The sequence below is a fragment of the Uloborus diversus genome, unplaced genomic scaffold (assembly GCF_026930045.1).
Source record: "Uloborus diversus isolate 005 unplaced genomic scaffold, Udiv.v.3.1 scaffold_216, whole genome shotgun sequence".
Taxonomy (NCBI): domain Eukaryota; kingdom Metazoa; phylum Arthropoda; class Arachnida; order Araneae; family Uloboridae; genus Uloborus; species Uloborus diversus.
Window position 1 is genome coordinate 155,163 of NW_026558369.1, and position 12,209 is coordinate 167,371.

A 12,209-nucleotide genomic window follows, 5' to 3' on the forward strand; every position below is an offset into this window, starting at 1 on the left:
AAGAATTATAGTTAAGTTCTAACAAGCCAAACAGCTAATGTTCAACCTTGTGTGAGGCATTGCTTCATCCAAGGGCGGATCCAGAAATTCTTTATGGAGGGGGCAATTTGTTTTTTACTTACTTCTTACTACTTATCTAATTTGCGTACTTCCTGGAGGATTGATTCATCATTTTTATTTCAATCAACTAAAATAAAGGGATTTATGGGGGGGGGGGGGGGCAGGAGATCCCTATCTATGTCAGTTTGTTTTGTGTTTCAAACTTTAATTGCGTAATAATTCTTGTGGGAATATTTTGAAAACAATTCCTTTTAACATCATCGAAGGTTGTCTAAAATTGCTCCTTTATTTTCTTCTTGCCGCTTCAGTTTGAAACGATGACTAGAGGAAAGTCCCTGAACTCCATTTCTTCTTTTAACACTACTTGACATGGCCTACACTTGCTTTAAATTTTTGCAAAATGTTTGAGGGGGGAAGGGGTAGACCTACCCCCAAACCTCTTCTCCTAACCACGGGTGCAGAATTTGTCCGATCCGGCGGTCTAGGATCGGGGGAAATTTGAACCTTCTGGGGAAAATTTTGCAGATTCGATTTAAAAAAAAAAAAGAAAAATCCATTTTTTTTTCTGCAAGTGTATTTTGAATGCATTTTCTTTTGCATCACCACTTTTTGTATTTTCATCAACTATTTGTTGGATAATAATTTACATTTAAAATAAATGTAGATATGATATTTTAATTAAAACTTACATGCATTTACTTAATTTGCTGTTTAGATACTGAGTTCTAAGGCTACTAGTTCATTCTATTAGTTTTAAAGATTAATTGCTTTTTTTTCCCCCAAAACTATCTCTACCTATAGTAATAAGAATGAATTTTTATCTGAAACATATAGCATATTGTAAAATTTTGTGGAAATTTTCATACAGATTGGGGGAAATGTTGGTGTTAAAAACATTTTCTGCACCCCTGCTCCTAACATCACTGTAGGTTGTCTACCTAGGAGTTTCTGGAAGAGAGTTTTAGTTTTAAGCCTCATTCTTTCTCCTAACGTCAAAAAAGATGGACAACATTTGTGGTTTTAGGACTTGGATTCCGAAACATTGTCAGTGCAGACTTCCTTGATGGAGGGACGATCACCCCTCTCTTGTATCATCATATTGCTAAACCCCTTTGCTTGGCTTCATAATATTGATAATGATAAGTCAATAAACTTCAGATATAGAAATTAAAAGAGATATTGTTATATTTTCCATGGGTATTATTTATCAACTTTTTAGATTTATACATTGACTATTAGTTGTTGAAAAGAATTAGATATGATTTAAAGAATTAATTAGATTACTTGACAGAAATTGAAATTGTTAATAGGTAGTAAGAAGTACATTTTGTCTTTTCATAGCTTAGAAAATAATTTAAAACATAACTTTATCTCAGTACAGTTTCCCCTTAACTTAATAAGTTACCGCTTAGGATTATAATACAGTCCAACTCGCTTATAATAAGCCATGATTCAACAAGAACTCGTATTTAGCAAGGAAATAAAAATTTGTTTGGTGCAATGTTAATTCTAGGAGAGCATAACTCATTTTTAACAAGCAAACTGCTTAAAACTAGCAATATTTTTGGGATTCATAAATTCCTTTTTGAAAAACTTCCATAAACATTTTAAAGTTAGCAATAACCCGTAAATAATGAGAACAAGTGATGATGCCCCCTTTTTTTTCAACTTGTGGAGCAGAAAAGTATTTGAAAGTTATATATTTGTTGAGGAGAATGTTATCAGTTCCAAGATATACTTACGTGGACATTGTAGCTCAAACTAAATCTCATGCAGGTTTTAAAAAAATATAATGAAAGGAAACACAATATTGACAAATGTGAACAAATTTAAGCTAAACATAACAGTCCACATACTCAAGAGCTTCTTGTTTGTAGAAAAAGTTCAAACGGTTATCAAAGCCAGGGGCGCAAAAGACGATGTTATTCGAGTCCCCAAAAGATAAAAAAACAATAAGAAAGACAAAAAATATTTCAAATTAAGTTAACAGAGTTGATACTTTAAACACAAACAAAGCAAGTATGTGTGAAGTTTTATGAGTTTTCCTGAATTTGTTTTTTACGAGCACTCCTTTGTGGCAAGCAAATATTTAAATTCTTTCGTACTCATTATAAGAGTTCAACTGTATAAGCGAATAAGGTTTTTAGGAACATTACGCTGCTATAGATCATCTTAGCAGTTTTTACCATTGAAAATGGGGGTGGGGGCTGAGATTTAAAACATTAAAAAATTTTACGCACTTATAAAATTTATAAGACATTTAAAGCTTGGGGGGGGGGGAGAGATGTTTGTGTGAGCACCCATGTGTTAGGTGCTGGGGGTACCACAACAACGGATCCCCTCCCTGCATTTAAAAAGTTTTTTTTTTCTTCTATTTCTAAACTTAACACATGTGGATTTAGGCCTCATAGTAAATGCGTCTTCAAAAATGTGATCATTGGTATCAATTTTAATCATCCTTATTTTTGAATAGGTTATGAGTTAGATGTATCTTAAAAAGTGAATATTAATTTATTTCAGTTTTATCTTTCAAAAACTGGTGGTCACTTTTTCATTATTTTGAAGTCACTGAACTGCTTCCTTACTCTTGATCAACTAACTGTTTAAAAAGTGAGATATTTAAAAAGTGGAACTGTTTAAAAAATAGTTTGTCAGGGGTGTCCCCAAGGGAAGGGAAAATGGCGCAGACTGCTCCATCTAAATTCTTATAGGTGTTTAATTAGAGGGTTTTTTAAATCTCATTTCGGATAGGGGGGTGCCATTGTCCTTGAGGGAACACATGTGAAGTGAATGTAGCATAATTTAAAGTTTCATTGTTTCTCTTTCAAACTATTAAAACTGGACGATAGATTTTTGGCATTATAAAAGAATTGGAACTATTATTGGGATCATAGTCTACATTTCAAATAAATATACAGTAAAATCCCTCACTAATGGGAAATTTTTTCTGTCCCCAATAGTGGGGTGTCTGCAGGACAGGTTTAATAATGTTATTTGCCTTGGAACCAGGGAATTAAACATTCTCTGCATAAGAAGGGTGTCTGTTAGGAGGGGTTTTACTGTATATTTTTATGAACCTTTTGTAGCTATTGATGCCAAGTTGAATATTTTTCAAAAACTAAGCATTTTACTATGGTAGTTTCTGCATAAATAATTATAATAAAACATAAAATTAAAAAGAAACAAAAATAATCAAATGGAAACTTGTGGTTTAAATTAAAAGGGTTTTTGACCTTCTCTAATTGTTTAGTCATTTAAACTTTTCTTGTGGTATATATGAGCAAATATATATTTTAAATTTTATCTGTTAATTTTTTTTTTAAATTTTTTCTTATTTTGTAATAGACTATGTTATTTATAAAGTTTTGATTTATAAGAGAGGATCTTTGTAACCTCAAATTACCCTCAACATGGATTATATCTTAAAAAAACACAAAACACAAGGGGACATGATTCAGCTGTTTAAATTTATTAAAACGAAAGATGTTACGGGGTTAAAGTTTAGCACTGAAAACAGGACAAGGGGTCATTGTTTTAAGCTATTTAAATCTCAGGCTAACATGGATATTAGGAAAAATTATTATTTTAGCAGGGTAGTGGAACCTTGGAACAGCTTACCGGAAGAGGTGGTAATGAGCAAAGGAGTAGACAGTTTTAAGAGGGCCATTGATCTTCACTGGGGATTGTAAATTGACTAGGACCAGTCTAGCTGGGCCCAGAGCCTGTTGCTGGTCGTCACTTTTGTATTTGTATTTGAAAAAGCTCATTTAATTCAATTTCAGCTCTTGAAAGATGACAGAACTGCTCTTTAGTGACATATAACAAGGAAATGATTGCATTTTAATGGTCACTTTAAAAGGCTGATCGTTTTTTCTGTACTTCATATGATACAAAGTTAGCTTAGTCTTGTAGTAAGATGTATTAGGGGAATTATGTTTTTTTTTTAAAGACATGTTAGAAAAAAACGTATAAAATATTTATCATCGGTTTTTATTCCAAAGCTTGCTGAAGTTTTTGAACAAGAAATTGATCCTGTAATGGCCTCTCTTGGCTATTGCTGTGGAAGGAAGTATGTTTTTCAGCCCCAAGTTTTATGCTGCTATGGTAAACAGCTTTGTACAATCCCCAGAGATGCTAAGTACTGGAGCTATCAGAACAGGTTTGCACTTTTTATTTTACTTTTTTCTTATATTTCAAATTTAAACTATTGGAGTAAGTAGCGCTTTTACTTATTTACTTTTTTTAACATATTTTTTACTTTATAGGTATACATATTGCCAAAAATGCTTTTCTGAAATTCCTGGTGATATTGTTACGCTAGGAGATGATCCAACTCAGCCACCAACGTAAGTTTTTTTTATATTTTAAATGTATTAAACGCTGAAAGAAAAAAAAATCTAACACAAATTGTGGGATTTTTTTCAATTATGCATGTTTTTAGATCTTTTCCCTCCCTTTTTTTTTTCCTCTCCTGAAAATTTTACTAAAATCTTTTGATGCTACTAAAGAAGTGTGGATTTAACTTTTACCAAAGTGTTAATAAAACTTCTTCATGCGAAATACTTTTCACTCTTTCAGAAATATCAAGAAAGAACAATTTGTAGAAATGAAAAATGATCATTTGGAACAAGAGCCGTAAGTGGCATTTTCTTTCTCGGGCTACATAAATTGTTTTATTTATCTTAAAATTATTTGATTCACTTGTATACGTCTTCAAAACTAGATGCATTTATATAGCATTTCAAAAAAGATATTCTTATTGTGTTATATCTTATTGTGTTATATCATGTATTGTGGAATCTCAAAGCAAACATTACACGTAGTGGGAAATTGTGTCTGGTGTTGAAGATTTCAATCATTTGCATCTTCTAAATATTTTAATACTTTGGACAGTTGGAAGTTAATTAATGCTTGTTATGGAAGATAAGCTTATTTTACTTTTTCATGAAATTACTTTTTTTTTTGTAAAGATGGCTGCACTAAATACATATGTCACTTAAAATTGCTTCCCATGTTCAAAATTTCAAATCTTTTTCATCTTGTAAGTGTTTTAATATTTTGGACAATTAACAGTTATAACACATCCTACTAAAAATTTGATGATTTAAAACCAAAGAAATTGGTTCATTTACTTTGAACAGTCTTCTTGTCCCTTTCTTGTGTTGTTGTTTTTCAAAGAATGCACATGGCCAAAAGAAACATCGTCATTTGCAGCAAAAAAAGTTAGAATTATACTTTGCACATCAAAAGTCGTCAAGTTTGTAGGGGGTAGTTCAGCTTCAAATTCTAAACATTTTTTATCATCATCGCTTTCTTTTGTCCCCCCCCCCCCCCCCAAATATTTTATAACATGAATTTGAGTTGAGAGTATCTTTAGAAGCGATAACATTGGCATCAATAAATATATAATTTTCGAATGTTTCTCTATAATAAATTTTGAAAAAAGTGCTGTCAATTATTGTTCTCAAGATTTGACTCATCTATAACTTCAGATTGACTTCCAAAGCAAAAGGATTTTTTCCACAAAAGGGTAGGCTGAGCAGAAAGGCAATAGAAAATTTAGGAATCAAAAATATTGCTCACTGTTCATTAAAAGAGTTCTGCTCCCATAGATTTAACATTGTGCCAATCAAATACTCGCTAAATCCAGGTTTTCGTTTATTTAGGGCTCCTTTTAAATAAGTTCAACTGTATTTTTAAGCATATAAAAGATCTAATTCTCTCATGTTATTCATGGTGGTAGAAGGTTAAAGGTGGGTGGTAAGAAGACCTTGTGCAAGTTAGAAGACTACACTTTAACACTTAAAACTACACATATATTTTCCATTCATACTACACATTACTGTCTGAAAAAGGTTGGCAGCCCTGCTGTCAAATTCCATATCAATTGCTATCTGTTCAATAGATTAAAGGTTTTAACTCTTTCAAGACTTCCACACATTTTAGTTATGTTCCCCAATTTTTTTTTTTTTTTTTTTTTTTTTTTTTTTTTTTTTTTTTTTTTTTGAATTCTTGCAGTAATTGAGGAGGAAAGAAGCTGTGGAAATTACCCATCATATTAATTTTTCTCCTTCTACAAAATGTTGATTTATTTTGGTGATGATTTTATTTAAAATTGGTGTTGCTATATTTAGAAAAATCATTAACATTAATACTCTTTTTTTTTAGATTTGTGGAGTGCAGCGATTGCGGGCGTAAGCTCCATCAAATATGTGCTCTTCATTTTGAAGTGATTTGGCCGGAAGGGTATGTCTCTATGCATTTTGCATGCAAAATATATTTTGTCTGAATAATTGATTTTACTTTAATGAACAATGTTAACTGGCTGCTGTTAGTTTTTACAATTGTTTTTCAAATTTTACATTGTCAATATTGTTTTCAGATTTACCTGTGATAACTGTTTAAAAAGCAAAGGAAAAAAGAAGAAAGAAAATAAGTTTACATCAAAACGTAAGTTTTTCCTTGTGAAATTTTTTTGTGTCAATGGCACTAATGACAAAATCAAATGAATTGATTTCTTTTTTTTTTTTTTGAAATTCTATTGTTTTTCCTCAATTTTAACATTTTCCCCCCAACTTTCTTTTTCAACAGGGCTTCAGCAATCAAAACTCGGGCAATACATTGAAAATCGTGTGAACGGTTTTTTGAAGAAGAAAGACTGCGGAGCTGGAGAAGTTACAATTAGAGTTGTGTCAAGCTCAGAAAAGTTTGTCGAGGTTAAACCTGGTATGAGGGCAAGGTGAGGTTTAATTTTGATAACTGCTATTTAAAAATAACTTAAGAAAATAAAATATTACTAAAATCAGGGTAACTTCTGCTCTAAGACACATTTCCTACTGGATAAAATCACAGAGAAAGAGTTTGCGACAGAACGAAAATTTTACCCTTAATTTCCATTTTGGAATCAAGATGAAACGTAAAAAGTTTTCTCTCCTTAACATAGTCCTTCAATGACTAAATCCATTATGCAATCATGGCTGCTGTCCTATAACTGACTGCACCCACATGAGTTATTCAGATAATTCACTGACTCGCAGCTGCAAATGTGTTGACAGAACCAGGAAATCATAAAGTTATCATTAAATTCTATATTGGAAAACAGTTTGCAGAAATTCTATGTAAATGAGAATTTTTTCATCCATTGTCATCCACAAGTATGATTTTCTTAACCAAACATTTATAATGTAAAAGAATCTTGTTTACAATGCATGGTTTCAAATTACTTTTGATTATTATATTAAAGCTAAACAACAGCAGTCAAGCAGTAACTTACCTGCAAACAAACCATGTTTTCAATTCTCATCAAATTTAAGGGTGCTTCTTTTGTCCTTAACTACTTGAAAGAGTTTTAGCACCTTGCACTAGTCCTTTGTTGTAATTGGAAATCTGTAAAAGAATGAATCAGGGTTAAAGGGAAGATTTGGAAAAAAAAAGTAATGAATAATTGTCAAAGTATTTTCCTTTAAACTCCAATTTTTGGTATATGAACCCTTTGTTTTTATTTTTTTTATTTTTAGATAGAATTGTAACCTTGATTACATGTGTTTAAGCACTTAGATTGTGTTTATGTAGTCATGATATTTTAAGCTGGGTATAGGTTTTGTAAAGCTGTGGGGAATAGTTTTTTTTGCTTCTTGCAAAAAAAAACTATTCCCAAGTTTGTCAGAAAAACTTTCAATCCATTACTTTTGTGATTATGTCACCTGATTTTAATTAAGAGTGGCAGAGAGGCTATTTGAAGTAGTTGCTTATTATAAGGCAATTTAGCATTCAATTTATGAAGAGACATTCTATTCTATTAAGTTTCATTTGTTTGCAGTATTGATCATTCAGTGTATTATGGCATCATGGTTGACTTTTTATATATGTTGCATCAATATTCATTTTGTGGCATAATTTATTGATAGAAAAGTTACAATTTTTGTATTCACAAAACACTCACAGTGCTGATAAAATGCTGTGCTAATTTATTGAGCATTTTTAGAGAAAATTGAGAAGTGTACATACAAAAAATGCAGTGAGATCCTTTGTTTCAATTTAATTTCTTTAGCCTGAGGTTTGTTTGTTTTATCTCTTATCTAAAATTATATTCAGCTGTTAAGTTTTTCATCCAAGGCGGGGGGGGGGGGGGACTGCAATGAAACTAATTCGTCCTTTGTATTTTTACATCTTTAAATTTATGTTGATGCAGGAAAATGACTATTATTTCAAATATTTTTAGATATGTCGATACAGGGAAGTGGCCTGAACAGTTTCCTTACAGAGCAAAAGCTCTGTTTGCCTTTGAAGAAATAGATGGGGTTGATACTTGCTTTTTTGGGATGCATGTGCAAGAATATGGTTCAGAATGCTCACCTCCAAACACAAGGTATTTTTTTATCTAGTGCTCTTTTTGTTACCTGTTGTATCAAGTGAATGTATTTGTGCTCAGTGTAATTAATCTTGAAATATTTTTCAGGCGTGTTTACATAGCTTATTTGGATAGTGTGCATTTCTTTAGGCCTAAACAGTATCGAACTGCAGTGTATCATGAAATTCTTCTTGGATACCTTGATTATGCTAAACAGTTAGGGTAAGTTCTTCCGGTTTTTTACAGTTGTAGTATCTATATTTGCATTTACATGTTTCTTTTTTAGACAATTATGAGTTTTGGGGTATACAATTGTTTTATTTTTACTTACATCACCAAGGAGTGCCCATCCCAACATTGGCCCCCTCAAATGCTACAGAGAACCCTCCACCCCCTCCTCGCCAGGACGAAAGTATTTCCAAATGAGCCTGAAACTTCTGAAATCTCTTCCCTACAATTTCCGAGACTTCAGTCTTCTGCTCTGACCCCCTCCTCATGTGCTTCACTGCATCAGCAAGTCCCAAAATAGTACACTTCTTCTCTTCAGTTCATCAATTACACCTTAATTCCTTTCAAAGCGTTTACTATTTATTTGGAGACATAGTATGCATCATCGTATAATTCATTAGTAATACGTTGTATTTTTGTGCTGTATTACATACAGAGATATTGCTAGAATTTTCCTCAAGGCATTAAAATGCTGCTTAACATTTTTTAGAGGAGTAAAGTTCATTTTAAATAAGTGAATTATACAAAAATAGTCAAGACTGCAATAGTGATCTTCATTCAAAAAACTATTTCTGAAGATGAAATAAAAGATGGCAAAGAAAGAAGAGATGTGTACTTTTCTGAATTCAACATAAATTTGACGTTTTTGATTTTAAAAATAACAAAACATTCAAACATCAAATGCAACATTTTAAAGAGTTCAAATGCCCCCCCCCCCCCTTTTTTTTAAAGACATAAAATGAAAATATGCTTACCTAAACTTTTGAGTGGGATGTAACTCAAAAGCAGACACTTAAGAGTACTGCACAATCAAAACAAAACAGCAAAATGTGTCCTATTCCCAATCATGTTGGTAAAGTCCAGAACAATTATTGCTCAGATAAATTAATTTAATGACAGCTACAAAAAACACAAGGCTTCCCAGACTGTTGCAAATCGGGCACCCTGTGAAGATTTAAAACATTTTGTGACACCCCAGTCATGTACACTATCTCTATTTTACATACTTGAATTCATTCATGTAAAAATTGCACTGTGTATTTGTATATAGAGATAGATAAACATGTTTACATATTTGCTAGTTTTTTTTGGAAAAATCAGTAAGTATTCAATAACAGGATTCGAGCTCCTTTTTGCTTATTGCAAAAGACTTTTTTTAGGCTCTTAATATGGTGCACTATCCTTTCTATTTTTTATTGAAGTCAAATATCTGAAACCGGGTGAGTTTCTTGAGTAGCCATAATACTTTTATTTATTTAACAAAAAAGATTTCATAGAACCCCTAGCCTCTCCCTGTGGCACACCAGGGTATCACTTCACTCACTTTGGAAACTATTGTTAAGACAGATATTTGAATATAAATATTTACTAGTTTGCTGTGTGTGTAAAAGTATATCGATAATTAAAAAATTGAAGAATTTTTTTTTTTAATGATTCTCCTTTGCTTAGGAGTGTGATTTAAAATTTTTCTCCTGTTAACAATTTTCTGTTAAAGCTCTAAAACATCATTGATGCTTCTTGGTCATGGTTCAGCCTTTTTTTTTTTTCAATTAAGTTTTAACTTTGTTTTGAATTTCCCGTTTTAACCATTTGCATACCCCCCCTCCCCTTAAACTCTGAGTATATTATTCACAATCCTACCATGACAATTTATAAATTTTTAATTGAATTTGAGTATGACAGCTGAAGCTCGAAACTTGGTAGTTGTAATAAAATCATTCAGCATGGTTTGATGTATGGAAAAAAATTTAATTTAATTTAATAATTTTTTGTACTGATTAATCTGTAAGTTTTTGCCAATTATAAATCATTGACTTTGTGGCCAATTACTAATTACTGTCGGTTGATGCGTACCTCTCCAACTTTAAAGCTAAAGAGCTAAGCTAAAGGTCCCTTTGTTTTAGAATTTAGGTCACTTTTCTCCCCAGGGATGCAAAAATTCTGTTAAAATCCTCGTCTATTGATCTTGTTAAAAAATAATATATTGAGCTATTTGACTTTATACAAAATTTATTTTATCATCAGCATCGTGTCTTAACACTTTCTTAAAAAATTTTATATTTTAATTGAACTGCCTGCAGATTTTTCTGTACTATATGGTGCTCAGCTTGACCATTACTTAGAGGCCAAACATGTGTGCTCTTACTATGCTTTTTATTGCAATTCTTCCAAGGTTTCAAGCTTATGAATTTTGCTTATAATTGAAAAAATAATTCAAAACAGTTGTTCGTCATACTTTATTTCAATACTGCTACTTCTCACTTACGCGTAAATGTAATTTGTTTTCAAGGTTGCAAAGTGTAGCATGAATAAATTATTAAATATTTTGTACTGTATTTATTTATTTATATATACATATATATTCCTGATATGGTTTATATTTTTCTATTATTTAGATATACCATGGCTCACATTTGGGCTTGTCCACCTAGTGAAGGAGATGATTACATATTTCATTGCCATCCTACAGAGCAAAAGATTCCTAAACCAAAGCGTTTGCAAGAATGGTACAAGAAAATGCTGGACAAGGGTATAATGGATAGGATTGTAATGGATTATAAGGTATTATTTTTATTGTCTGTGACTCAAAAATAATTTTGTTGAATATATTTGGGTTGTCTGCTGGATTCACAATTGAGTCAATGTACAGAATAATTTTGGATACAGATAACATTTATTGTCTACTGCTAATGTGTCTTTCATATTTCACCCATACTATATTTATACTACCCTTAATGCTGATTTAAAAAAAAAAACAAATTTTTAGCTTAATCCACTTGTTTAAGAATAACTGCATTTTTTGTTGCTTTCTAATTAGTAAAAGCATGAAATTATTTACTGTAGTCAAAAATGTATGCAATGATGGTAATGATAACAAATTTTAAAATTAGAAAACTGGCAAAAAAAATCCCCTCTTTTCTTACACGTAATACTAATTAGATAAATCCTGCCTTTGATTCATCAATATTAACCATCAAAATCATATTTAGTGTGGCAACCACCCAAGTCGTGGGAATAGTCATTTATTTCTGGTGGAAAGTCGGCATTTTTGCACAAAAAAAAAAGATGGAAAAAGAAAAAAGTTACATTAGAACTTTTTATGCTGCCTTTCTTGGCCTAAATCTTTGTATGATATAGATTAAATTTGCAGCATTTTATTCACATAGTTAATGGTTTTAAGTTATGATTATATAAGTATGCTAAGCATTTGCTTTTCGTTTCGATTTATTGTTAATAAAATGTTTGTGTGTATTTCTGAATTGTGGTTTGCCCCAATTAGGTAAAATAAATGAGGTTGTACTTTACATCGTCACCTCAGAGCAACAGTAAGACATCTAATCCCAGGAATAACACTAAGATATTCTACTGTTGCTCTGAGGCGGCGACATACTAATGTATCAGTTCCTTCTTATTATTTTTTTTTCTTTTACTGCCTGCTATATTGCTTGAATGAACTCTTTAACATATAGGCAGAGGGAAAGAAAATGCTACCATAGTGCTCCTTCTTTTACTTTTCAGTCTGATTTTGTACCACTTTTGATAACAATTCTAAAAACAACTGTAATTTCTG

General features: G+C 31.5%; 1 protein-coding gene across 1 annotated transcript in view; it reads left to right on the forward strand.

The window, feature by feature from the left end:
• Positions 1-12,209, forward strand: part of LOC129233155 (CREB-binding protein-like) — an 80,831-nt gene that overhangs the window by 32,561 nt on the left and 36,061 nt on the right. Inside the window, exons 10-18 of the mRNA XM_054867224.1 lie at positions 4,062-4,219; positions 4,326-4,406; positions 4,639-4,695; positions 6,229-6,306; positions 6,443-6,510; positions 6,652-6,799; positions 8,282-8,428; positions 8,519-8,632; positions 11,035-11,200. Of these exons, the coding sequence (XP_054723199.1) occupies positions 4,062-4,219; positions 4,326-4,406; positions 4,639-4,695; positions 6,229-6,306; positions 6,443-6,510; positions 6,652-6,799; positions 8,282-8,428; positions 8,519-8,632; positions 11,035-11,200 (1,017 nt within the window). The remainder of the gene's footprint in view (positions 1-4,061; positions 4,220-4,325; positions 4,407-4,638; positions 4,696-6,228; positions 6,307-6,442; positions 6,511-6,651; positions 6,800-8,281; positions 8,429-8,518; positions 8,633-11,034; positions 11,201-12,209) is intronic.